This window comes from Carlito syrichta, unplaced genomic scaffold, assembly GCF_000164805.1.
Source record: "Carlito syrichta isolate Samal-C Ts95f unplaced genomic scaffold, Tarsius_syrichta-2.0.1 Scaffold306873, whole genome shotgun sequence".
In the NCBI taxonomy this organism is placed as follows: Eukaryota; Metazoa; Chordata; class Mammalia; order Primates; family Tarsiidae; genus Carlito; species Carlito syrichta.
In genome coordinates, this window is record NW_007250969.1 from 129808 (window position 1) to 153757 (window position 23950).

General features: G+C 40.2%; 1 protein-coding gene across 1 annotated transcript in view; it reads right to left on the reverse strand.

Moving 5' to 3' along the window:
• The window catches only part of PIEZO2 (piezo type mechanosensitive ion channel component 2), a 188222-nt gene that overhangs the window by 59981 nt on the left and 104291 nt on the right, over positions 1–23950 (reverse strand). Inside the window, exons 21-28 of the mRNA XM_008063492.1 lie at positions 23531–23696; positions 19656–19899; positions 17470–17566; positions 15933–16092; positions 11570–11659; positions 9789–9910; positions 8722–8793; positions 4076–4182 (exon numbers count right to left, since the gene is read on the reverse strand). Of these exons, the coding sequence (XP_008061683.1) occupies positions 4076–4182; positions 8722–8793; positions 9789–9910; positions 11570–11659; positions 15933–16092; positions 17470–17566; positions 19656–19899; positions 23531–23696 (1058 nt within the window). The remainder of the gene's footprint in view (positions 1–4075; positions 4183–8721; positions 8794–9788; positions 9911–11569; positions 11660–15932; positions 16093–17469; positions 17567–19655; positions 19900–23530; positions 23697–23950) is intronic.

Consider the following 23950-nt stretch of genomic DNA (forward strand, 5'->3'; position numbering starts at 1 on the left):
AGGCTGAGGTGAGTGGATTGCCTGAGCCCGTGGGTTCGAGACACTCCTGGGCAATTTGGTGAGACCTCATCTCTACAATAAAAAAAAAAAAAATTAGCCAGGCGCCTGTAGTTCCAGTTACTTGGAAGGCTGAGGCGGAAGGATTGCAGGAGCCCAGCAGGTCGAGGCTGTGGTGACCGGGAGTGGCCACTGCACTCCAGTCTGGGAGACAGAGTGAGACTCCAACTCAAAAAAAAAGGAATTTTCAGGTTTAAGAGCAACATGTGGTGACATTTCCTTCAAAAACATGTGACTGCAATATTGCTTTTAGATTATGCAAAAAGTCCCAAACATGGAACATTAAAAATGGAGGCTCTGTGAGTTGTACAAGTTGGAGGAAAACTTTTGCTCTGAAGAAAAGGGAATGTCTGAGAAGAGCAAGGAGAAGAGAGGAAAGGGGTGAGCAGACAGAATTGAAGAAGTCTTGTAGGCAGGCTGGTACCACCAACAACTGGACATGGTAAAAGGGCACTCCTGGTCTACACAGGACCCCTAGACGATGGAGCCTACCAGTGCCGACTCACGAGATGAGAATTTTGACAATGCAAGTAAGCCAGGGAGGGGAGGAAGCCATGTGGTCAATCCTTATTAGAACACGAATTGTCTGAACGTCGATGTCTTGAAATACAAACATTTTACAGTTCCAGGAACATTGACAGAGGATCAGAGCAAAGTTGGTAACGAAGGAGGAGGAGAAAACGTCCTGATCCTTAGTGAGTCAGAAATGGAAGGTTCTGACTGAAATTTCCAGTTCTCACTTGGTAACTGTAACTGTCACCCAGCTAGATGAGTCTCTCTGAGGAACCAGACACAAGCACCGCTAACCACAAGTAGAAAAATACATGGAGATGTACATAAAAGACCTTTGGGTTGGCAAAACAGTCACTACCACTAGGGTGTGTTCACAACTTTATCTTAAATCTTATCACATAAGTTAGGGAGAATGGGATTCATTTTACTGAAAACCTATTAAGCAAAAATGCATTATTTTTAAAAACAGGGTGAGCTTTATTGAAGTAGGGATCTGAAATTGAAATTGGTGAGCTTTCATAATCTGTTCTTTAATTCAGGTGTGGTCTAGCACCTTTTTTATGTTGTCTGTAAAAAGATGGTTTTTTTAAAAAGATTAAGATGGGTAATAGTTACATTGTCATCTTTCATTTAAATAAATTAGTAGATATGAATTGAGAGCGTCATATAGCATACACATAAAAGAAAAAGAATCTCTGGGAAGCAGCAACAAATAAATATTAAACTAAAAATCCAAATCCTGGCATTTTAAAAATGGAAGGGTCCTACTATGTAGGCAAACCTACAACTATGCCACCCCTGGGAGCTTGGGAGATATGCAGAATTTCCAGTCCCACGGGACACGCTGGGTCAGAACCTGCATTTAAGTAAGATCCCCAGGTAAAATGTGAGAAGCACTGGTCTCCGTCCCTATCCAAACCATTTGCTTAACACTGGAGGGACATAAAGATCAAAAGGTTTAGCCAGGCTCGGTGGCTCAGCCTGTAATCCCGCGCCTTTGGGAGGCTGAGGTGAGTGGATTGCCTGAGCCCGCGGGTTTGAGACCCGTCTGGGCAACTTGGCAAGACCTCATCTCTACAATAAATCAAAAATTATCCAGGTGTGGTAGCGCGCGCCTGTAGTTCCAGCTGCTCGGAAGGCGGAGGCAGAAGGATCGCCAGAGCCCGCAGGTCGAGGCTGCGGTGGCCGGGAGTGGCCACTGCACTCCAGTCTGGGTGACAGAGTGAGACTCCAACTCAAAAAAAAAAAAAGATCAAAAGGTTTTAGTGAGTTTAGGAGAAAGAGCTGTCCACAAAATATGAGAATAGTGATTCATTATTTATAGTTTTCCATAAGGAAGTGACTGTAGCATAGGTAGCTGAATAACTTCAATTGTGCATTAGATTAATCAACAAACACTTTTTAGCAGTTTATTCAAAAGCTTATTCATGGATCCCCTGGGAGGTAGGAGCTACACAGACTGTGTTGGGCAGAACAGCCCAGAGAGGAGCCAGCTGGACTGAACTCAGAAACTTGAAGATGGAGACCAAAAGGGAGCGGAAAAAGAGGTGGAGTCAAAGGAGTCTTTCATTCGCTTACCCAGAATTTTACCAGCTTTCTGAGAGAAATTATCATACTTTTTACTTATCATAACTGATGCATGCAAACAGATATGACCCTTTTAAAATGAGATGTGACTTAGGCAAAACTATGAGAAGGACAGAGAGTATACGTGTGTCTGCATTTTCTCCTTCTATTTTTTGAGAGTTTCTGGTGTCTGTTTTTAAAAAAAAAGTCAATAAGAAATTGGTTTCTAAGAACTCTTTTTAGAAAAGTTTTGCTAACACTTTGAATTCTTATAATTCCTTCATAGCATGATCTATAGAACAAAGAAAATGCAGAGATCGGGCAATGGGGATATGTCCATCTAAAGTTCTACAGAGCAGAAAGTCACATACTACACATCAGTAAAACATCAAATACCTTTGCAGCTCTGATTAAATACTGAAGAATAGTTTTGGGAAGTTTAATGACAGACTTTGGCAAGGCTAAAATGGCTGATGCAAACTTCCCAATAGCTCTCTACAAAGAAGGACAAAGCAAGAGTAATTAGTAGAAAAAAACCCAAAAATTAGTAATTTAACATATGATGTCAGTATGAGTTTGTCTCTAGAATTATACCAACTGGGTTAAAACGTGCCAATCACTGAAGCTAGAACAAAATGTGCTTTGCTTGTAAGTTAGGAACAAAGAAAATAGTCAATTATCACATGTACTCCATCCAACATGGTAAAGATGATCATGTTCTCTCCTTTTCTGCATGATAAGTGGTGGTTAGAATAAAACTCATTAGGAGAAAAATAACAAAAAATGAGTTAAGTCATTAGTATTTGACAAGTCAGCTATGCACATGCACACAAACTCAGTTATCAAGAAACACACACAGTGAGTAATGGGACCAGTAAGAAAGCATCAGATCAAAGTGTCCCCATCCATTATTCAGTTTTTCAATGCCATTGGGAAGACGTGGGTGGATGAAACCTGCCCACTTGAAAAAGCCTGGCCATCAAAGTGACAATGGCCTTATCATGGCTTCATGGATATTATTCTATGTGCCTCAGAGGGTAGCAAATGGGAGCTAATAGTCCCAATATGTTCACTCATAAAGGAAACATATACTTGGATCAAACATATACCAGGATCAAGGTCAGTGCCACCAACCTTCTACTTCACTTTATACTGTGCAGACCTGGCTTCTCCACATGTAACACAAGAGACCAAACATACATGGCAAGACATTTAAAAGAGTTTAAAAGAGACAAACACATTGCCACGAGGGAGAAACAGGTAGGTAACACTATAAACAAAATGAAACAAAACACAACAACAAAGCTTCATCTTTAACAAGCCTTGAGTACACACATTCAGTGGATATGCTGCATTAGGGTGGTGAGCTATAGCTTGGAATGAGATAGCAGGTTCTGGAACAGAAAGATAGTTAAACTGAAAGAATCAGACCTGGGTCAGATATTTTTAATATTACTTCAATAATTCTCAAGTCTTTATCAGCATAAATGAAACTGATTTTCAAAAATTTGAAGCAACATTTAAAACAAAACAAAGCAAGGATTTTACTTTTAAGGACAACTATTTTACATATTGAAATGTACATCCATTCAGGCAAACCAAAGCAACGCCAGAGAAGTCTTCTTCATCTCTTACTTAAAACAGAAAAATAGAGTGCACCCAGTAAAGCTTCATTTTTTGTTTATAGTGTCAGCAAATGTTTTGGCATAAGCGAATGAAGCCTGAACCGCACACGGTTCTTGCATGGCAGCATCTTGCTGAGACAGAGCAGCATCACAGTTTAATTAGAAATAAACAATTTCAGATGTCAATCAGAGTCTTCTGGGAACTATGACATATAAATATGATGGGGGGAATCTAGGTCTGCAGTCGAGGTCTGTCAATAAGAGAATCTCTTCCAACCAGCAAAGGTTGTGACTTTCCCCAACCTTATAATTACCTGGAATGCTGACCTTCGTGGTGGCTCTTCATCTTCCTTCTTTAATTCTTCCTCTTCTTCCTCTTCACTATCCGTTTCAAACAAATAATAATCTCCACTCCTGACCACTAAGCAAAACAAAATATTTACTTATTTCTTGAAAAAGAAATGAGAAAACTGGGGCTTATTAATGAAATGCCCCCTAAAGATACACAAATTATTCATAAGAGGACACAGCGAGAAATGTTGGCAGGGAGAAAGAAACAAGAGATGACTGGAATTCATCTTAGGCTAATGCTATGTGGTGTTGGCATGTTGGGTCCACAGAATATGAGGCCTTGTCTATGCCATGTAAGAGAACTGGCCACTACAGGGTTGATATTGATTTTTCTCCCTTCTTCATTATAAATTTTGTATAGATGAATCAGATCAACTCTGCAGCAATGAGTTTTGTGACCAAGATGACCACAATAACTGAAAATAATCATTTCATAATTCAGCAATTCTGGTCCTTTAGACAAGGCCAAAGTGAAGTAGAGGATTTGGCATTGTCTGTGTGAGCCCAAACGAGTGTAGATAAGCCAATCAGGAGGATTCAGGATCAAGGTCAGTGCCACCAACCTTCTACTTCACTTTATACTCTGCAGACCTGGCTTCTCCACATGTAACACAAGGGACCAAACATACATGGCAAGACATTTTAAAGAGTTTAAAAGAGACAAACACATTGCCACGAGAGGGAAACAGGTAGGTAACACTAAAAACAAAACAAAACACAACACAATGACAACGACAACAAAAACGTCACCACCAACACTCTGGCTGCTTCTACATGTAGTCACCCTGGGACAGACTGAGAGCAGCAGACAGGGTCCACATGGTTAGGTAGTGTTAGGCTTCTGGTCAACAAGAAACTCCCCAGTAGCTTACTGGAATTTGAGGAGCACCACACTGACCACAAGACAAAGCGTAAACAGCATGAATTGTCTTTGCCTTGTCTGGTATTTTCCCTGCCTGTGCAAGAGTTGAGAGCAGAGAGAACTAAAACGTTCAGAGATTGAAAGAAATTTGAGACATGAAATATTTACCAGTTTCATGGTTATTTGAAGTCTATCAGAGAAAAGAGACCTGGCTTATACATTTCTGATACTACAAGAAATGTACCATCATTGAGGAAAACGTATTCGTATTTACAAATTACATTCAAGCTTTCAAATGCTGAGGCATCTTTTGGATGACATATCGTGATGTCTTAAGTTATCTTTTGGACTTACACATTGTAAGGTAATGGAAAACCTTGGCTTTTAAAAAATTAGTTGCTTGAATATCACTACATATGGTCAAAAGTTAAGTAATTTTGCCCTTGATTTCAGATGGATGTGAAGCCTCCATTCATGAAGATACAGAGTGAATGAATTGGGCCTTATATCCTTGAACAGAAGCACTGTAACTTGTTATTTTATTCTGAAGAAAGAACCAGACCCAGAGTACTGGGTCCAGGCCCAAGGAAATAAATGCGATATAACATAAGGTAAGAATAAGCAAGAACAAATCAAAGTTACAGCATTACATTTGACAGTGAGGAAGACCATTAAAGTAATGCCTTCATGTAAGCTGAGAGATTTGCAGGAAAGTTACGTGGTCTCTATTATGTGGTCATTTGGGAAAAACACAGAGTATCATAAGATTGGGCATTTTACCCTCATTATAGGATCTCAAATCAACAATAGCTTAAATCTTATTCAATCATACCTTCTATGACCCTTATTCGTATGGACGAACACAAAAGTTTTTCATTTCAAGCAGTTATAACATTGATTTTATCATCACCAATTTTTGCATGAGCAAATGGAATTAATACATAATAAAGAAAATGTGAAAAAGGTCTCTTATTTCTTTATCAAACGTTATCAAAACAAAACAGGAAAATAACAGAGAATAGTTTCTTTAGTGTCTTCTGCTAGTAAGAAGTAGAAAAGCTCTTACACATATGTTTATTAGCTCAGCTGGAGATACCGTCTCCAGCCTGTGTTCACATACATATCACAAATGTAGATGTGATTGATGAATTACTGAGTGTTAAATTAACTTTTTAAATCATACCACTTGTCCGGACGCAGTGGCTCAAGTCTGTAATCCCAGCACTTTGGGAGGCCGAGGTGAAGGGATTGCCTGAGCCCACAGGTTTGAGAACAGTCTGGGCAACATGGTGAGACCTCATCTCTACAATAAGTCAAAAAATTAGCTGGGCATGTAGCGTATGCCTGGAGTTCTGGCTACTTGGAAGGCTGAGGTAGAAGGATCACCAGAGCCCAGCAGGTCGATGCAGGGGTGACCGAGAGCATGCCACTCCAACTCCAAAAATAGACAAACAAATCACATCACTTGTGTCCTCAGAACTTGGCCCTTTATTTCAGATATTTAGGTATAAGGCAGGGCTTTATATTTGTTTAGGCAGTACTGAATTGATTTGGAAACACACAAAACTAGAATGGAAGGCATCATTGAACAGCAATAATGCAATCGTATGTGTGCACATAGGAATGGAAGTAGGAGATTTGTCAGCTATAGACCGGTGTGATATCCTGACTGCTTACCAATAACATCAGTAACATAGCAACATTTTTATACTGTTGGTAGATTTACATATCTACACTTATACTCAGCATCTCTAAGAAATATCTCTTTGAAAGTCCAGTAATTCAAGAGAACCGAATAAGGGCTTTTAATAAAATATTTCTAGATCTAAAGATAAATTCTGGGACTCATCATAGACTAAAAAAGAAAAGCACACACATTCTTTCCCTTTTGTTCCTCACAAGCTGTTAAAAAGAAAAAAATTTTGCAGAAAAATTAACACTATAGTCAGAATATGATTCCAAACTATGAATTACACACATCCCTGCATTATTGCATCATAAGGTATTGTAACAAGGCATATTTAGTTTAATATCAGTCTTCAAGAACTTGATATAATGAGGGTGAAATGAATAGGACAATATAAAGTCAATAACCATTATAGTAAGGTTTTAAAATTATTATCAACTTGGAAGATAATTATCAAAGACCATATCCAATTCCTTCAAAACTGCAATGTTTAGAAAAGAATAGGAGATACAACCACAAATATTGCAATGGGAATTTATCCCACGTGAAGTGATAAAACATCCAATAAGACACACAATTTTGAAATGGATAGGTCTCTCTAAACTAGCAAAGGCCCTTTCAAAACAGAAAGACAGGCACAGTTTGCTTGTGACTTGATAGAAACAGGCATCTAGGGCACAGATTGTTTGCATGACTAACACGCTCTGAACAGTAAAAGGAAGAGACATACTTAGTTTCAACTGAAATTTTTGTCTTTGGACTTGGCCAGAAAATTAAATGTAACTCTTTATAGCTCATACATTTCCTTTTTTGTTTTTTGCCATAATGCTGACATTCAATATTTAGTTTTAAGTTTAATTGCACGCAGATATACTGAGCAAATTTCAAATATTGCTTTTTGAAGCTAGCTTGTTGATTTAGAAAATTGTTGTGGGGGCTGAGAGAGGCCAATACCAGCTCTATGTGAAACTAAGAATTAGACATGGGCAAAACTTCTGATTTATTCAATTTCCTAGTGATTCTGAATATCCTCTTATAGAGTCCCTCTTATTGCATGACATTATGTGCCTTGTTAATACTCTTTGTCTGATTAGTTTAGCTGCAGGTATGGAGACAGTACAAGGTATAAAAGACTGAAGACATTACAAATGACTTGCAAATAATAATTACTCAATATTCTAACAAAGTTAAGGGGGACTAGATTGAAACGGGCTCTCCATTATAATGTGATAGGCCAACTGTGATGTCTTCTTTGCTGAACAGAACAAGTATAGCCACTGAGTTCCATAATTCCTCATATGTTTTTATGATCAGCTGGGAAACACTCTACTTTCTGTGTGGCTATCGAGATATGCTTTTCAAAATAGTTTTTTGATTTTTGCTGTTAACTGATCATCTCTGAGTGCAAGTGGTTTGGAGGCTGTGCCCCATGCTGGGCATAGGAATTTGGAATGCAATTTTAGAGCCTTTTTGGAACCGGGGAGGAGGAAAAGTGAGAGAGTATATGCATTTTAAGTTATCCTTCAACTTTATGGTGAATAAATTGCCAAAAATCCTTAAATGCAAATAAAAAACAAAGCTGTAGGAATGAGGATAGGGGAGGCTCATTGGCATCCATGCCTAGTGCCTTACAAAGAGGGTCACCAATACTTTGAACATAATAATCTTCCTTAAAACAGAGTCCAAGGAGGAGCCAAAACTCATTGTTAGTAGGGATTTTTAGCCATAAAACAAATACATATAAGCAGAGCTCTAGACCTCAGAATTGGATAATTATTGAATTTTCTTCCCATTTGGAGCCCATAAATTGTGCTCAAGAGTCTGTAAGACACGTGTGTGGTTTTCTTTAGCCAGCACGGGAGTCAGCTGATGTCTCTGGACAAATCGGTCCTTGGGCTCAGAGACCCACTGACATGACAGTTTCCCTACACTTTGACCCCCTATCAAGTCACAAGGATCAAACCATGCATGGAACACATGGGTCATAGGAACGCCTGAATTCTGGTCAAGGATATAAGGGTTAGAATCGATGAGGTTGTAAGAGGATCAAGAAAACCTACTGGAAGCATGATCAACCCAAGGCCGCCACCACTGCTTTTTTTTGCCCTTGGCTTTCTGTTTGTCTGCTTCTCCTAAAATAAAATATGTCCAAACATTAATTCTTATAAAGTGAGAAAACAGATTTTGAAAACCACGCTTTAATAACTCAATTTTCAAATACATCAGAGGTCAGGAAAAGGAACTATACTATACATGTTTTAACAGTCAATTTTTCATGATAAATACTAACTGTCCTTTTAATAGTATGCTATATTTTTACTTTCTTCTTAGTAACTGAGGGCATATAAAAATATACTAAAAAAGAATTTTCTTTCAAAATGCATCACACATTGGGTTTTCCATTGATTAACAGAAACACTGCACAAATTGTATAGAATCATTTAGTGGCAAACAATTTGTTAAAATACATAAATTTTAATAGCCAGTGTTTTTGTGACTATTTTAATGCATGGTTGAAAAATATAAATTTACTGTAATGAATAGGTACTCTGTACTGGAAAAATATCATGCATTCTTTCTCCATTCCCTTCAAACAGAAAAGCAAGCAAGCCTCTAGAAGAAGATTGCTTACACTTCAATTGAATATAATAATATATGATTAGATATAATAAATATATATTTCATGATACATTTCATTGCAACAAGCAATAATTGAATAATATTTTAGTTACCAACATTTAAGTGCTATACAAAATATGCATATATATTTCAATTTCATATAAAATTTATAGAAATAAAAGAGAACAGTAGGCTGCCTATCTTAAGCACATTCCCTAAAGGAATGTATTAAATAAAATCATGTTTGCGAAAAGAGCTAGGTTGTTTGTTTGTTAAAGCCACCTTGCTGGAGAGTTTATACTCATAAAGTCATCAATTCATCAAACATGTACTTCATGAAACAAATGAACTCATCCCATTCACCACGGGAACATAAAACTTTCTGAGTTAAAGAATACATTGAGAATATTGGCAGAGTGATAAGTAATGTTGTTTTACAACCCTACCCCATATCATACTGTTATTCAATGCCAAGGTACTTGAATAAAAGAAAAATGTCTCAACGTACTTTCATCATCCTCTTCAGAGAGTTTTTGGATGTCCTGGCCTTCCCCTGACTCCTGGGTCAAGCTCAGCATCCTCTCCTTACCCTTTTTGTATTTCTGTTGTCTGGCCTTGATGCGATCCATCCTACAAAATAAAACAGCATCAGTAATGCCAAGAACACATCTATAGTTATCATATAGTCGGTATTTTGGACTTATCTTGTTATGTATAAAGCTAAAATCATGGACAAAGTGGTCGATTTACTTTGGAAAACTTGGGAATTGTAAAATATTTGCTTACTAGCAACATTCATCTCTTTCCTTTTATATACAAGGGGAACCCCCCAAAATTGGAATTTATTTAATTCAAAAAGTGTGTTTATTTTTACATGTTTAAACTTCAGTCACCTTTAAAGTACTCGTTATTTGATGCAATACACCTATTGAGTCTATCATACTCAGTGATTTATCACAGAAACAAAAAACAGAGTAACATGTTCTTACTCATAAGTGGACCTTGAACAATGATCACAATACTATAAGAAAGGGATCGGTAGTAGTGGGAAACTGTCGGGGGAGGGGGGTTGGGATTGGCAGTTGAGGGAAACTGCTAGCGAGGGGCACACCTCATCATATTTTTTAATAAATAACTTGGGTCTTTGTGAAAATAACTATGCTGTGGAAGAATCTAATATTTATACTAGGAAATATTTCAACTTGAGGGAAAAAGTTGGAAATGAGGTCAGAATGGAAGGAGGCTGCCCTAGCAGTCTTAGGAAACATTCCTGGTGGGCTGGTAGAGTCTCCATTATCTTGGGGAAAGCGTCTAGGTTCTGAATTCTATGGCCATCACTTTTAAACCTGATCCCCAAACATACGAAGTGCTACCAGTGCTCAAAGTTTCCGTCACTGCTGGAAATTTCACTCTAATAAAATTCTTTTCGATGGAATTCTCAAATCCCCCTGAATGGAGTCAGTCTATCTGTTGACCCATCAAGAATGGTATAATGGGGAAAGCTTTGAACAAGGTATAGGAAAATATAGGCTTTCTTTCTTTCTTTCTTTCTTTCTTTCTTTCTTTCTTTCTTTCTTTCTTTCTTTCTTTCTTTCTTTCTCTTTCTTTCTTTCTTTTTTTCTTACTTTCTTTCTTTTTGTGAGAAAGCAGGATTTATTTCGAGGACAGAAAAGCTCCCACAGTGGGAGGGGACCTGAGGAGGTTGCCCGGGTTATTTTTCTAATGTTGCCTCTAGTTAGTGTAAATTATGAGTCATCTAATACCAGGGGTCATCAGTTTCTTCCCAAAGAGACTGGATTATGTTATCTCAACAGACGCTTCCAAAGTTGACTCCATGCTTATTCCCTTAACCCACGGAAGTATTGAACACTTATTCCAAGCACTTGGCACTGAGCAATACCCTGTCTCATTCATTAACTAGTTTAGTCTTTACAAAAATCCAGAAAGTCAGAATCATAAAGCCCTAATTTAAAAACAGAAAACTGAAATTCAGAGAACTTAAATAACCTGCTCATGCTCTCAAGTAAGTAACAACTTAGAATTGACCCTAGTCCTCTCCGAGAACTCCCCTCTCCACTACACTAGCACTGTCATCTGTTAAACTGTTTTCACTTCCACTCTAGAGGCATAAACAATTGCCCCAACTCAAGGGTAAACACATGAGAAGCTGACACAAATAGATGTTTCAGAAGTTTGAAGCACCCCAGCGCAAGAGTCAGCTGACTATTGGCAAACAATCAGAAAATTTAAAAAAAAGAGAGAGAATGAGCACAAACAGAGCTTTCTTACTGTCGCTTCAGCTGGTCCATGGACTTCTTCTCTTCCTCAATTCTTGCCTTGACAGCTTTTACAATTGTGGCCTGGAAAAGTTCAGCCCCTCTATAGGAAGATTAGTAACAGAGAAAAAAATCAGTATTCTCATCATTGTTGTTCATTCACATTCCCCTGAAAATGATTGCTAAGGGTTAGAAAACATAATATCCCTTTTCTTGCAGCGGATCAAAGTTTTCTGGCTAGGAGTGAGAATCAGCAAGGCCCCTTTTAGAAATCTTCCCAGTGGATCAACAGGGCACAGGCTGCCTCCTGGGAGTCAGTGGGCTGCTCACAACCCTGGCAGACCAGCGAGGATAAAATTGTCTGTGCTCTCCAAGACAGTAAAGGTCCCACACTTCTTCAAACCTGTTCCACTAAACCTTAGAGTTCAGTAAAGTGTTATTCACTTGACCTTATTATTGTTGGCCCAAGAGAGAGAAATTTGCAAGGAGGAGTGAGTTCAGATTAGTTTTCTACTCCATGAGCACAGAGGGAGTGAAACTGGGGCTGGCTTCAGGGAATCTCCTCCATCAGCGGGATGTTCAGTTTCTTGCCTCTTTGACTCACTTCTTCCTGTCCTTCCTCTCCTTTCTGTTCTTTCTTACTTCTCAGGTCAACTTAAGTGTTCCCATAAATCTCTTCAACCCTCTGTACTCAACTCTGTCCCCACAGGAACCCAATAGTGTGCCTACCCTGCACTGAGCGGGGCTGTTATCAGCCCTTGAAGGAAATGCCCAACTGGGTAGACTGTTGGACTGAGCCCCATACTCCTTGGAAATTCTTCTGCTTCTGGTGGTTGCAGTTGTATCAAACTACTCTTACACTTTTCTCAAATCTTGACTTCTGTCAAACGACTTTTCACTCCTAGCTCCTTGATTCCCAGAGGGAACATACATCATAAGGTAATATGTCACTCAGTTTCCTGCACTTGTCCCTCACGCAGACATCCTTCCCTGCAGTGACAGAAGTGCCATCCTCCGTCTATGGTTTGCTCTATGCTCCAGTGTGTCTTTCCCACTGTGGCATGAGGAACACCATCTTTCCATTTATTCTTTTCTTACCACATTTACAGCCTTTCAATCTACTGAATCTTTCAAAAGCTCGTCTTACTAACCTCAAAAAAGAACTCAGGTACATCCCACATTTTCCTATGTAGAGATTTACGTCACTGCCCCTTCATAGTCAAATGTCTTGCAGTCACTGTCTTCAAGTCTTTGTAAATTCAACTTCAGCTCTTCACTGTTTGGATTTGACCCTTCTGTTCGAGGCCACTGATTCCAATGTTAGGTGTCAGTCTTATCCTAATATAACCTATCTGATGAGCTTCCACTTGAAAGCCATCTTCCTCAGGCTCCCAAGGCAATGTGCTCTCCTAGTTTCCCTCTTTCCCGCTTCTTGGTCTTCTTAGCAAACTTTTTCTTTGACCATTTCTCCAATGCAAATATTCCCCAGGGTCCTCTTCCCATTCTTTACACTCCCTCTGGGCAGCTCCAACTCACCTGCTCCAATTCTCTCTGGTAACGATGGCACTCAATCTGCTCACATCTCCAGACCTGACCACACAACTGCCTGTGGACTTCCCAACTAGTCAAGTTTCACATGCCCACAAGACTTACAACTTCACAACTGTGGTCAGTCTTCCCTCCCAGCCTAAGCTCTTAGGTTCTCTATGTTTGGGGTTGGCCCCACCATTTGTATAAGCCAGAATCCTGGGCATATCATCCTCTATGCTTCCCTTTTTATCACCATCTCCTTTCCTTCCAAGCAACTTTCCAGCTGTGCCAGTTTTACCTCTTAAATATATTTCTAATTTATCCCATTTTGATCTAGCTGTTATCTCTATCCTAGATATCTTAGCTGCCACTTGACTGTCTCTCCTCTCTGCCTGCAGTGCTTTTTATATCCATCTACTCTCCACAACACAGTCACTGTCTCCAAGCCTTTACAACTTCAACTTCAGCTCATTGCTGTTTGCTTTGACCCTTCTGGTCAAGGTCACTGATTCCAAGGTTTAGCCTTCAGTCTTATCCTTATATAACCTATCTGATGAACATCCACTTGGAAAAAATCTTCCTCAGGCTCCCAGGGCAATGCACTCTCCTAGTTTTCCTACTACAAGCAGAGTGAGCTTTCTGCAACGCCAACAAAGTGATATCATGTCCCTGTCTAAACACTTCAATGCTCTCCTGTTGTCTGTGGGAGTATTTCTAAAATCATAAACCTGGTTGACAGCCCCTGATTAGATGGACTCTCTTGCCCTTTCCAGCATATTCCTCACCACTCACTAGCCTTATCTTCAAACTTCAGTTCTTCAGCCTCTCTGAGCTTCTTACAGCTTCTCAATGATAGCTTTCCTCCATAGCTTCACTTAGAATGCTTTCCCTACTTTCTCCTCTCACTAAATCCTATTCACCCTTCTGACAGCAGCTTGGAATGGAAGGCCACCCTCGGTTACAGTTCCTTGATGTGCTCTTAATGCTCCTCAAATGTCTCTTACCATCACACCTGTTGTGGTATGAATGTTTGAGTTCTCCCAAAATTCATATGTTGCAATTCTAACTCCCAATGTGGTGGTATTGGGAGGTGGGGCCCTTGGGAGCTGAGTAAGTTGTGCAGGCAGAGATCTCATGAATGGGATTATTGCCCTTATAAAAAGGGCCCACAAGAGGTCTCTTGCCTCTTCTATTATGCCAAGATACAGCGAGAAGATGGACATCTATGAGAAAGTGGACCCTCAACAGACACCAAATTTTCCAGCACCTTGAACTTGGACTTTGCAGCCTCTAGAACTGTAAGAAATACATTTGGGTTGTTTATAAGTCATCTAGTTCATGGTTTTCTTGTTATGGTATCCCAGATGGACTAAGAATACTTGTCACACAGTATTACAATGACTTGCTTTTGTGTAATCTTCCTGCGAGTCCAAAAGCTCTATGAAGGCAAGAGCAAACATTTATTTCTTTTACAGCAGAGTAGGCAGTGAACAAATGAATGGATGGATGTGTATTCTTTGGAAATGTCATGGTACGTTCAGGACTTATGAATGACAACATGGCTTTTCTTTGATAAGCCTGAGTTGTACTCTGAACCAAAGTCATCACTTTTGCTATAACATGAAGGAAACGCATCCTAAACAACTGGAACAACTTTGAAGAAAAGTTGGCTTTCTATTATATCCTGAGCCTCTAAGGACCAAGTGTTTTTGGGAAGGCAAAAAAAGATACATTGAACTGCAAAATTATTTGTTGCTTTTTACAAGTAAATATAGTCACTACTGGGATGAGGCATTATACTCTGCTCTGAAAATGATGTCCTGGGTATTAGAAAATGATTATGATGGCAAATTCCAGAACTAATAATGCACATGATGAGGGCTGAGGATGCCACAAGATTTCTCCTAAAACTGTAGATCCCCTTCTAGAGCCTCTTTCTATTTGGCTCCAAGTTTGGGAAAAAAGACTGGTAATTGCTCTCATCTAAATGGAATTTTGAAATAAATATTTTGTCTGCCTTAGCAAGGCTCTATGGAAACTGGTGGCATAAACACAGGTGTATTAATTTAAACCTCAAGTCAAATGATAGATATTGGTAATTTCATACAGTACAATGTAATGTTTCTCAGATTGTGAGCACCAAGGATCTGGTGGGACACAGGTAAGGTCCGAGTCTCTGAGACAAGCATAACAGCCTAGGGTAATACAGCTAGCCACTAACACTCGCCCCCTCCTCAATGCCATTCCCTTTGTTGCTTCTTTCTACTCTTATTTCCTAAACCTACAAGATCAGGGGCAAAGACTTGAAGAAAGATCGAGCCTAAGGGAGAAAAAGATAGCTCATTGTGCCAGTGGCCACAGAAGAAAACCAGCTGGATCAGGGCAAATAGTCTAAAAGCAAGAACAAATAAGGGGCTCAGAAGGCTTGGAGTAACACACCACTTCTTTATTTAAGATCTGCAAAATAAGAGATAATACCTTTTACCTCCATTTTCATGAGTTTCTTCTTTAAAAAGAGTCAGGGAGAGGAAAGATAGACTAAGCCCTAGACCAACATGGCATACATTGCTGCTTTGGTTAAGGCCAGCTTAAGCCAGTCTAGTGAGGTAGCATGTTCTTTCTAGGGCATCCTCATTCTTGTAATGTGTGACTCAGTTCTGTAGACTTTCTTGTTACCATTCTGTTTTAAAGGCCTCATGCTAAATTCTTCTTTGAAAAAAAATTGGTTTTGCTAGAGGGGATTTCTTCATTTCTTGTGAGTTCTATAAGCAAACTCAGACAGAAAGCAATATTACGCTCAGGCAAGTTTCCTAAGAGAAACCACCTGATCCCGTGGCCTGACCCACCTTGATGCCAGGATCTGTGACGCTTTTATATCAGCCACAACATGTAGGAAATAATAACTCATGAAAACTCTTCTTTGCAACAAGAGGAAAGCAAAACATATGCTGTCCCAAATAATTCCTGCTTCACCACTGGGCAGTTTACAATGTGAATCATCATCAGCTGTGGTAACAAAGTAGGAAAAAAATAATAAAATTAACATTAATTTCCATTGTCATATTATAAAACCTGGGGTATGATCAGGCTTGGGAAATCACACAGGCAAAATGATGTGATTATATCAGGCATAATGATGCACTGACTTACTTATGAGTTTCAAATTCATTATCAACACGGATTCCTAAGGCTGACCACGCAGTGACTTCATGACACTGTAAGGCTCAAGGGGACCCCTTTCACAGAGAAGCCTCCTGTCTATTTCTTTCTCTTAGGGAGAAGGGGCTCCCTAAAAGTATCATGAAGAAATAATGTCTCAATGACAGAGGAAGTGTTCTTATACAAAAGAAATGCTCATTCTGAAAATGGCTTCTACCCGGGAGTAACCAACATAGCAACACATATAGATTGGTCTGTTAGACTATTAATAGCACATCTTGCCAGGCTCAGTGGCTCAGCCTGTCATCCCAGCACTTTGGGAGGCTGAGGCAAGTGGTCTGCCTGAGCTTGAGAGTTCGAGACCAACCCGGGCAACTTGGCGAGACCTCATCTTTATAATAACTAGAAAATTAGCCAGGAGTGGTAGCACGTGCCTGTAGTTCCGGCTACTTGGATGGCTGAGGTAGAAGGATCACTGAAGCCCAGTGAATTGACGCTGGGGTGGCTGTGAGTGTGCCACTAAATTCCAGCATGGGTGACAGAGTGAGACTCCAACTCAAAAAATAAAAAAAAATAGCACATCTCATCCTAAGTATGAAACAAGTTCTCAGTGACGCTTCAGCAAAGTGTAGCCTGAATTAGAAGCCACAGTGGGGAGAGCACTGTGTCCAAGTAGCTCCCACTCTGGGCATTGTGGAAGACCATGTGTGATGTTGTCCTGGGTTCTGGTGCAAGAGGAGGGGTGGGGGCAAAGGCACTTCTGTCTTTGTCTTGGTGGGAGTCTAACTCCAGAAATCCCAGTGTTCTTCCAATTGTCTTCCAGAGTTTGAAGCTGCCTGGGATTCCCAAGAAGAGATGAGCCTGGAAGTCAGAGTTACCTTGATTATCCAAGATCCTGATTAGAGCAACTGCAGGTTTGAATGAACTTCTGAATCCTTCCTAATTATAACTCAAAAAAGTCTTGGGGGTTACTACAGCACCACAACCAATCTCTAGACCCTAGGCCCCAAGTCATCAGAGCTTGCGAAGTTTCTAGAAGATAATAATGGATGCCTAGCATAGGGGGCACCTCATGTTAGGGACAATAGATTCACAGTGTACTACAATTCTGCAGCCTCCATCTAAAGATAATTGACTTCTATTTTTATCTCTTTTCCTTATCTAATTTTTAAATTAGAACAATACAACTGTCCTTCCATTCCCAAGTTTGCTTTTCATACTTACGCATTTTATAGCCTTTGACTGTGCAGGCCAGGCTGAAAGCTTGGATCAGCCAGCAACTATTCTGAACCAACGTTCCGATGTAGCCACATGCTCCTATCTGAAAAATAAAGGCGGGGGGGTAATTTTGAAGGTTTGAACCCAGAAAAGGTTTGGTATCCTGTGATCCCAACTTATGCAAGAATTTACAAAGTCTTAGTGCTAGTGATTACAGGAGATGTCAATTATACCTAAAAATTCAGTCACCATGTAGGAGTACATTAATTGCTTCAGGAATAATGTAAACTCCTGAGGAAAATTAAGCCTAATGAGTAAAGAAAAAGTCTTTAGTGTAATGTTTTCTGCACTAGGAAGCACCACTTTTCAAAGACAAAATCTTGGATTATTGTCAGAATAAGCCTCAATTCTGTGATAGCAAATGGATGGGTACTGAACCCTGGGACTTTGATTTTGGTAGAGTTATTTTCTTATAGGCTAGACAAATCAAACCTATACTGTTCCCTGGGGATCGTTCTGGACTTAAGCTGCAGGGTTCAGATCTTAGAAGAGAACAGAGTATATATTTTGAGCCTTGTTTGGCCAAATCTCCAGGCAAAGTAATCTTGGTTGATTGGCATGTGGTTGTCTCATAACAATAAATTTTTTCTAACAGTTATGCTAAGTCCAAGTTCTAAGGGGAAAAGGTTTAAGCAAACATGAATCATTACAAGCCAACCACATAAAGGTGATGGTTGAATTGCATATATTTCCTGGGAATATGTGAGGTAAGAGAATATCATTAGAATTTGTTCCGATACCAGTGGCCACTTGTCATGTATTTCCCCAGCTCTTAGAATAGCTTCCCAAACCAATATTCCCATCCTATACCAGATGCTTTGTTCTCGATCTCTAGGATGCGCATTCTTACCCCCTTTGCTTCCCTGGAGACCTTTTGATCTATTTTTTTGAGTCTCTGATGGGTTCCAATGGCATCATCCCCAGGAAGTCTCTTACCAACTTATCTAGGCAGGACATTAGACATCCTTTTTTTTTTTTTGCTTTGTTTCTCTAAAATGGTATGATCATTATCATCAGCAGATGGTATTGTAATTATTAATAAGAAGGTCTATCTTACACTCTCTTAAAATATAAGTTCCTTGAGGCTAAAACCTGAGAAGTATATCTCTCTAGTTCTTCAAGATATAAAACAGTGCTTAGGAAAGAACAAGTCTACAATATAGGAACAAACGAATGAACTTTCCATCCAGACGTTTTCCAAGAATGCCTGTAAGATCAGCTTCCAACAACAGGTTTCTCACAAGTGCACTAGCAGTTGTAGAAGGAGGTATAGGGATGAGCTTTAAGTTGGGGCCCGCTAGAGAGCTATTAACTTCTTCAGCTCAAAAAAGGCTTAATTTCCTGCAGCACTAAATCACTTAAATGGTATCCCTGTGGCCTGAAAGATTAATGTAACCCGGGGATTGCTCATGGGCAGTTTGAGTTACCTGCCATATTTAAGGGAAGAGTTGTACCTTGGAGCATAGCTGCTTAATTGTAGAACAGCCAGACCTGCCAAGGGAGGGTGTTTATCCTCAAACCTGCTGTGTTTTCCTGTAGCTGTGTTCTAACCTGGACATCTATGCTCAGGGGCCACCAGAGAGCGGGATTTTCTCCAGTGGGTATCCTCGTCTTATGGGTATATAAAACATTCTTGCTTGTAGTATCCTTCCACCTCAGTCCCCCTTCCACCTAGTATATTATGTAGAATTATGCCCATTTTATTTTACATTCCTAAAGTTCTTTCTAGGTAAGAGAAGAGTCACTTTGCCAACACGATACAACCTCTGAAAAGATTCAGTGACTCTAATTCAGCTCGCAACAGGGCCGCTACATAACTCAGACAATGAGTGATGACACGTTGTTCCTCAGAAGGGATGGGCTTTCCCTCACAAAATATATTTTATAATTTCTTCCTATGAAAGCCTATCCTTGTCATGTGACCTTGAAATGGTGGAAATGAGCAAAAAGCTTTCTGTTTAATATAATAAGCAAAGAGTAACAAATGGCTGTTTGAATTCTAAATCTGCAACATCTTAGTTTGGGCTTTTAAGAGAGCAATATGACAGGTTCTGGGCTTTTAATAACCACGGAGTCCATTGTTTACTCTTATGCCAAAACCACAAATGTGTTATACAGTGGGAACCACTTACTGACAGAATATTTTTCATGGTTATCACAAAAACGTTGTAGGCGATCAGCCAGTCCCAGTAGCGCAGGATGCTCTTGATGGGTTTCAACAGCAAATCGCCTCCAAAGAGCAGGAAATAGAAGCAGGCCACCAGGTACCCCATGCAAAAGATGCTGATCCTGGTTGTTCCGGTAATGAAGATGATCGTGAGCACAAACCAGAAGAGGTAGCTGAAGATGATCACTTTGGACATGTCTAAGTAAGATCTGGAAAGCAAAATCCAACAATAAAACAACAAAACAAACAAAAACAGCACAAGGATACTCTATGATAAGGGGAAAAATTTCATACCTTACATTGGCTGTGTAGGAAAGCACATCGCAAATCACAAGGTGAGTGAGCTTTCCTTGAGTACCACCTGGTATACAGGAAAACCTCACATAATTAATAATGGACCAATAGAAAAGGTGTGGAAACACTGTGTGTATGCTTATCAGCATCTTATTCCAATAATGAAGTGTGTGTGGTTTGAATTCAATGAAATTGTGCTGCTGGCATTTTCTTCTTTCTTTTCTTTTTTTAATTTTTTAAAAAATGATTTATCTTCCTTTAGGTAGATAACTAGTGGTAGAATTGTGAGATCAAATGGTAGGTCTGTTTTAAATTCTTTGAGAAATCTCCATACTATTTTTCATAGTGGTTGAACTAGTTTACAACCCAGTGTGTGTTTGTGTGTGTGCATGTCAACACAGCGTGTGCTTTCCATGTAGTTCCTTCTCTTGCCTGCAGTGGTTAATAAGATAATCCTCTTATTCAGCCAGATTCCTCACAAACAACAAGACTTTCTACCTACCACTGGAGTACTCAAAATTCCTCTTCATCATTTGATGGGATGCAGAAATAATTGTCTGGCAAAAGAAATCCTAAGATACTAATGCCCTTCTGATAGTGAGAGAAAAGTTACAAACAGATTCCTTTTGATAAACAAGGAATGAACAGAAATAAATGAGAAATTAATTTTTTAAAGTGATATTATATTTAAAGGTCTCATTAGAGATGGAAATCTCTTCTTACAGATAAGAAGTGGTTCTGACAAAGTAGACACAGCCACACAGTGAGGTTTTTTTTGGCTCTTTCTAATATTCAGTCTTTGGAGTGTCCCTGGGCCAAGTCAGCCTCTCTTTTGGGGGTCCATCGTGCCCCTGCAGCCTTTCTGATGGAAGGTGAGGCAGGTGTTCAGGTCCCTGTTGTCTTGCAATAAGCAGTTGCCATCTGACAAAAGTCATGCAAGCCAAATCCCATCTGCATTGGCTTGATTAGAGCGTCTTTGTTTTGGGGTTTTGCTTTGGTTGTTTTTTCTTCCCAGGTTTGGGAAGAAGCATGGGAAAACGAATTCTGAATTTATTCTTTGATTAATAGGTTGCTATCTTATAGGAGGCTAATAAGTCATCTCTTAATAAGATATGTACTGCACTTGGCCTATCCAGCATTATTAGAGAACAACTTTGAGTTGTGCCTTAATGGTACATTTTTCAGATAAGTTAACTTTTGACATTTAGGGTTTTTAGAGTAAAACATGTAAAATATTTTTATGAATTTTTTCTAAAATATACTATGCCCTTGACTTCATCATCAAAGGAGAGTGAATAAAATGCCAGTATTTCTCTATATCCCAGGTGAAGTTTGTGGTTAGGTAGAGCCCACAGGGCCTTCTGAAGTGTGTGTGGTTTGAATTCAATGGAATCAGGCTGCTGGCATTGTCAAGTGTGTGTATATGCATGTGCGTGTGCATGTGAACGCAGCGTGTGCTTTTCATGTAGTTCCTTCCCTTGCCTGCAGTGGTTAATTCCTGGTCTAGGAGCCCTGGCCTCCACACCTCGGCACTTAAACTGCTTTGGGTTCAGAAATCATAAAACTAAACTTGCAAGGGCAACATGGAAAACACCAGTAAACATACTCTAAAGAGGTTGCTGGGGGACCCCAAGTAGACAGACCGAGTCCTGGTGACAGGCACTGTCATTAAGAGGTCACCTAACACGGAAGCTCTGGCTGCTTTCCAGAGAATCCAGGCTGCTGTGGAGTTGACCTCTGAGGAGGAAAAGGAGGTGAAGGCTGCTACGCTTCTGATGAGCGGACTGAATAGAGACATCTTCCTCACCGCTATGGTGTTTGACAGGTTATTTCCTGAATGGGTCATTCCACTGGCAATTCTTATTGAGAAACAGATCTAAAAATCTGAGCTAACAGGAAACAAATTCAACTCTAAAAATCAACGGTGCACAAAAGCTTTTCATTTGAGTTGTTATTTAGGTTTTTCACTAGCACGTTATCAAAAACATATTTTTCCTCTGCATTAGGGATAAGATTGAGCTGGACTGATTTTTCTCTCAGCATCATAGAGAAGAAGTAGAATGGAAGTCTTACCTTAGGTTAGTGTTTAGTATGGTACTTTATTCATGAATAGAATCCACAAGTCTCTATATCATTTTGAAGCAAATTCACTTATTAACTCAGTACATAGTGAGATTCGTATGCTACCAAGCAGCATTAAAGTACAGAATCACTCAGATTTAGGAGATTGATTGACTTCCAATCTTTATTTGGCTACTGCTTACATCGCATCCCTTTACCACTGTCTCCTCATCCATAAAATGGGGATCATAATATTACCTCCTCCTGATTGGTCATGGGGTAAAATGACTTCATATATATCAAGCCTGGACTAGAACCTGGAACAAAACCTGGCACATAGAGAGCTCTCAGTGACTGCTAGCTATCAGTATTATTATATGCATTATAGGCCAAGACTAAAAGGGTGAGGGAATGGGGACAAGTACAAAAATAAGTGAGAAATGGTCTTTGCCCCAAGATGCCTACACCTTGAAAGAGGGACAAGATAGGTCCTTAAAATAGCAATACCAGGCAAAAGCAATTCATGTCATGTAAATATGAATCTCTAGATCAGAAGCTGGGGGGGTGACTTCAGCCGTGGAGAACGAGCACCAGTGCTGTACTGACCGTGATCTATCTCCATGTCACCCGCAAGTGAGCTGTGACCATCCTGTCCTCTCACTGTATGGATGGCATGAGAAGGCACACGGTGAGGATCAAAGGTTAGGGCATCAGCCTGCATTAGCTAGTAGAGGAGGCATGGAGAGTCACACCAGCTTCAGGGTCTGAAAGGTGTTTAGGGAGGGGAACAGCTGACTGCAGAGGCAGAACGGGTCTGCCCTCCTCAAAGCGGGGATCAAGTGGCAAAAATCTCAATGTGCAAACCCAGGGAACGCAGAGGGAATGAATGCATGCTGAGAAATCAAGCATAAAGACAGACAGTGTGAAGGAAACTCTGCCCAAATCAGCTGTCATGAGACTGGGTAGGATAGTGGAGGACAGAAAAGGTACCCCAAAGGGAGCCCATGTGTTACACCGAGGAGATGCTGCTTATGGAGAGCACAGAGGCTCTGGGGAACCACAACTCCTCAGTGCTTTGTGAATACAAGAGATGAGGGCCAGGGGATGAGAAGCAGGGCCAGGAAACGAGGAGGAGGGATGAAGGATGAGGAGGAGGAGTACAGGATGACAAGGGGGAATGGGGGATGGGGAGGAGGGCTCTCTGCGTGAGAATTGCTCACCAGCATTACTGGCACAAGTCAGTTTCTGTAGAAAGAGGAAAACTGAGGCCTTAGCAAGGTGGTTCACACTGACAAAAGCAGGCATAGAGCTGCAATTCAGGGGCTCAGCCTCCAGGCTTCTGTCCCATATTTATTAGCCTCCATGTTTACCATTCAGCTGATCTATTTCTCCAGCATAGAAGAGAAAGAACTTGCGTATAGAGAAGCGATCTAAGTGAAATGCACACACTGGAATGGGGTTTCACAGAGATGAAGCTACTGTTACCTGCAGTGAATAAAATCTGGCACAGGGTTATGTTGGCTGAAAGAGGCTGCATCGAGGTTCATGCAGATCTCAACATTGTCCCCTGCCATAATCCTCACAGCAGCCTTGTTCTCATCCTCAAAGATCTGCCGTTGTAGGGAGGCACATAGAAGCAGCATGAAGTCATCTGGCAAGACAGGGGTAAGAGCATTAAGCGAACTCTTCTGGTTTACATAATGCAACACACAGTCGTCATACAACATGAGTGCTCCCTAGCTGCTAAGTGAGGTGTGTTCCCAAGGTTCCTGGTAAATTCATCCTGGAGTTCAACATAGGGGCCAAGTCACACCTTCCCTGCCTTGGAGACAGAGTGACCACAGACATTCCAGAGGCTCACAGTGGGGAACTTTTGGGTTTTGTTTGCACTTTGGTGAGTGGAAA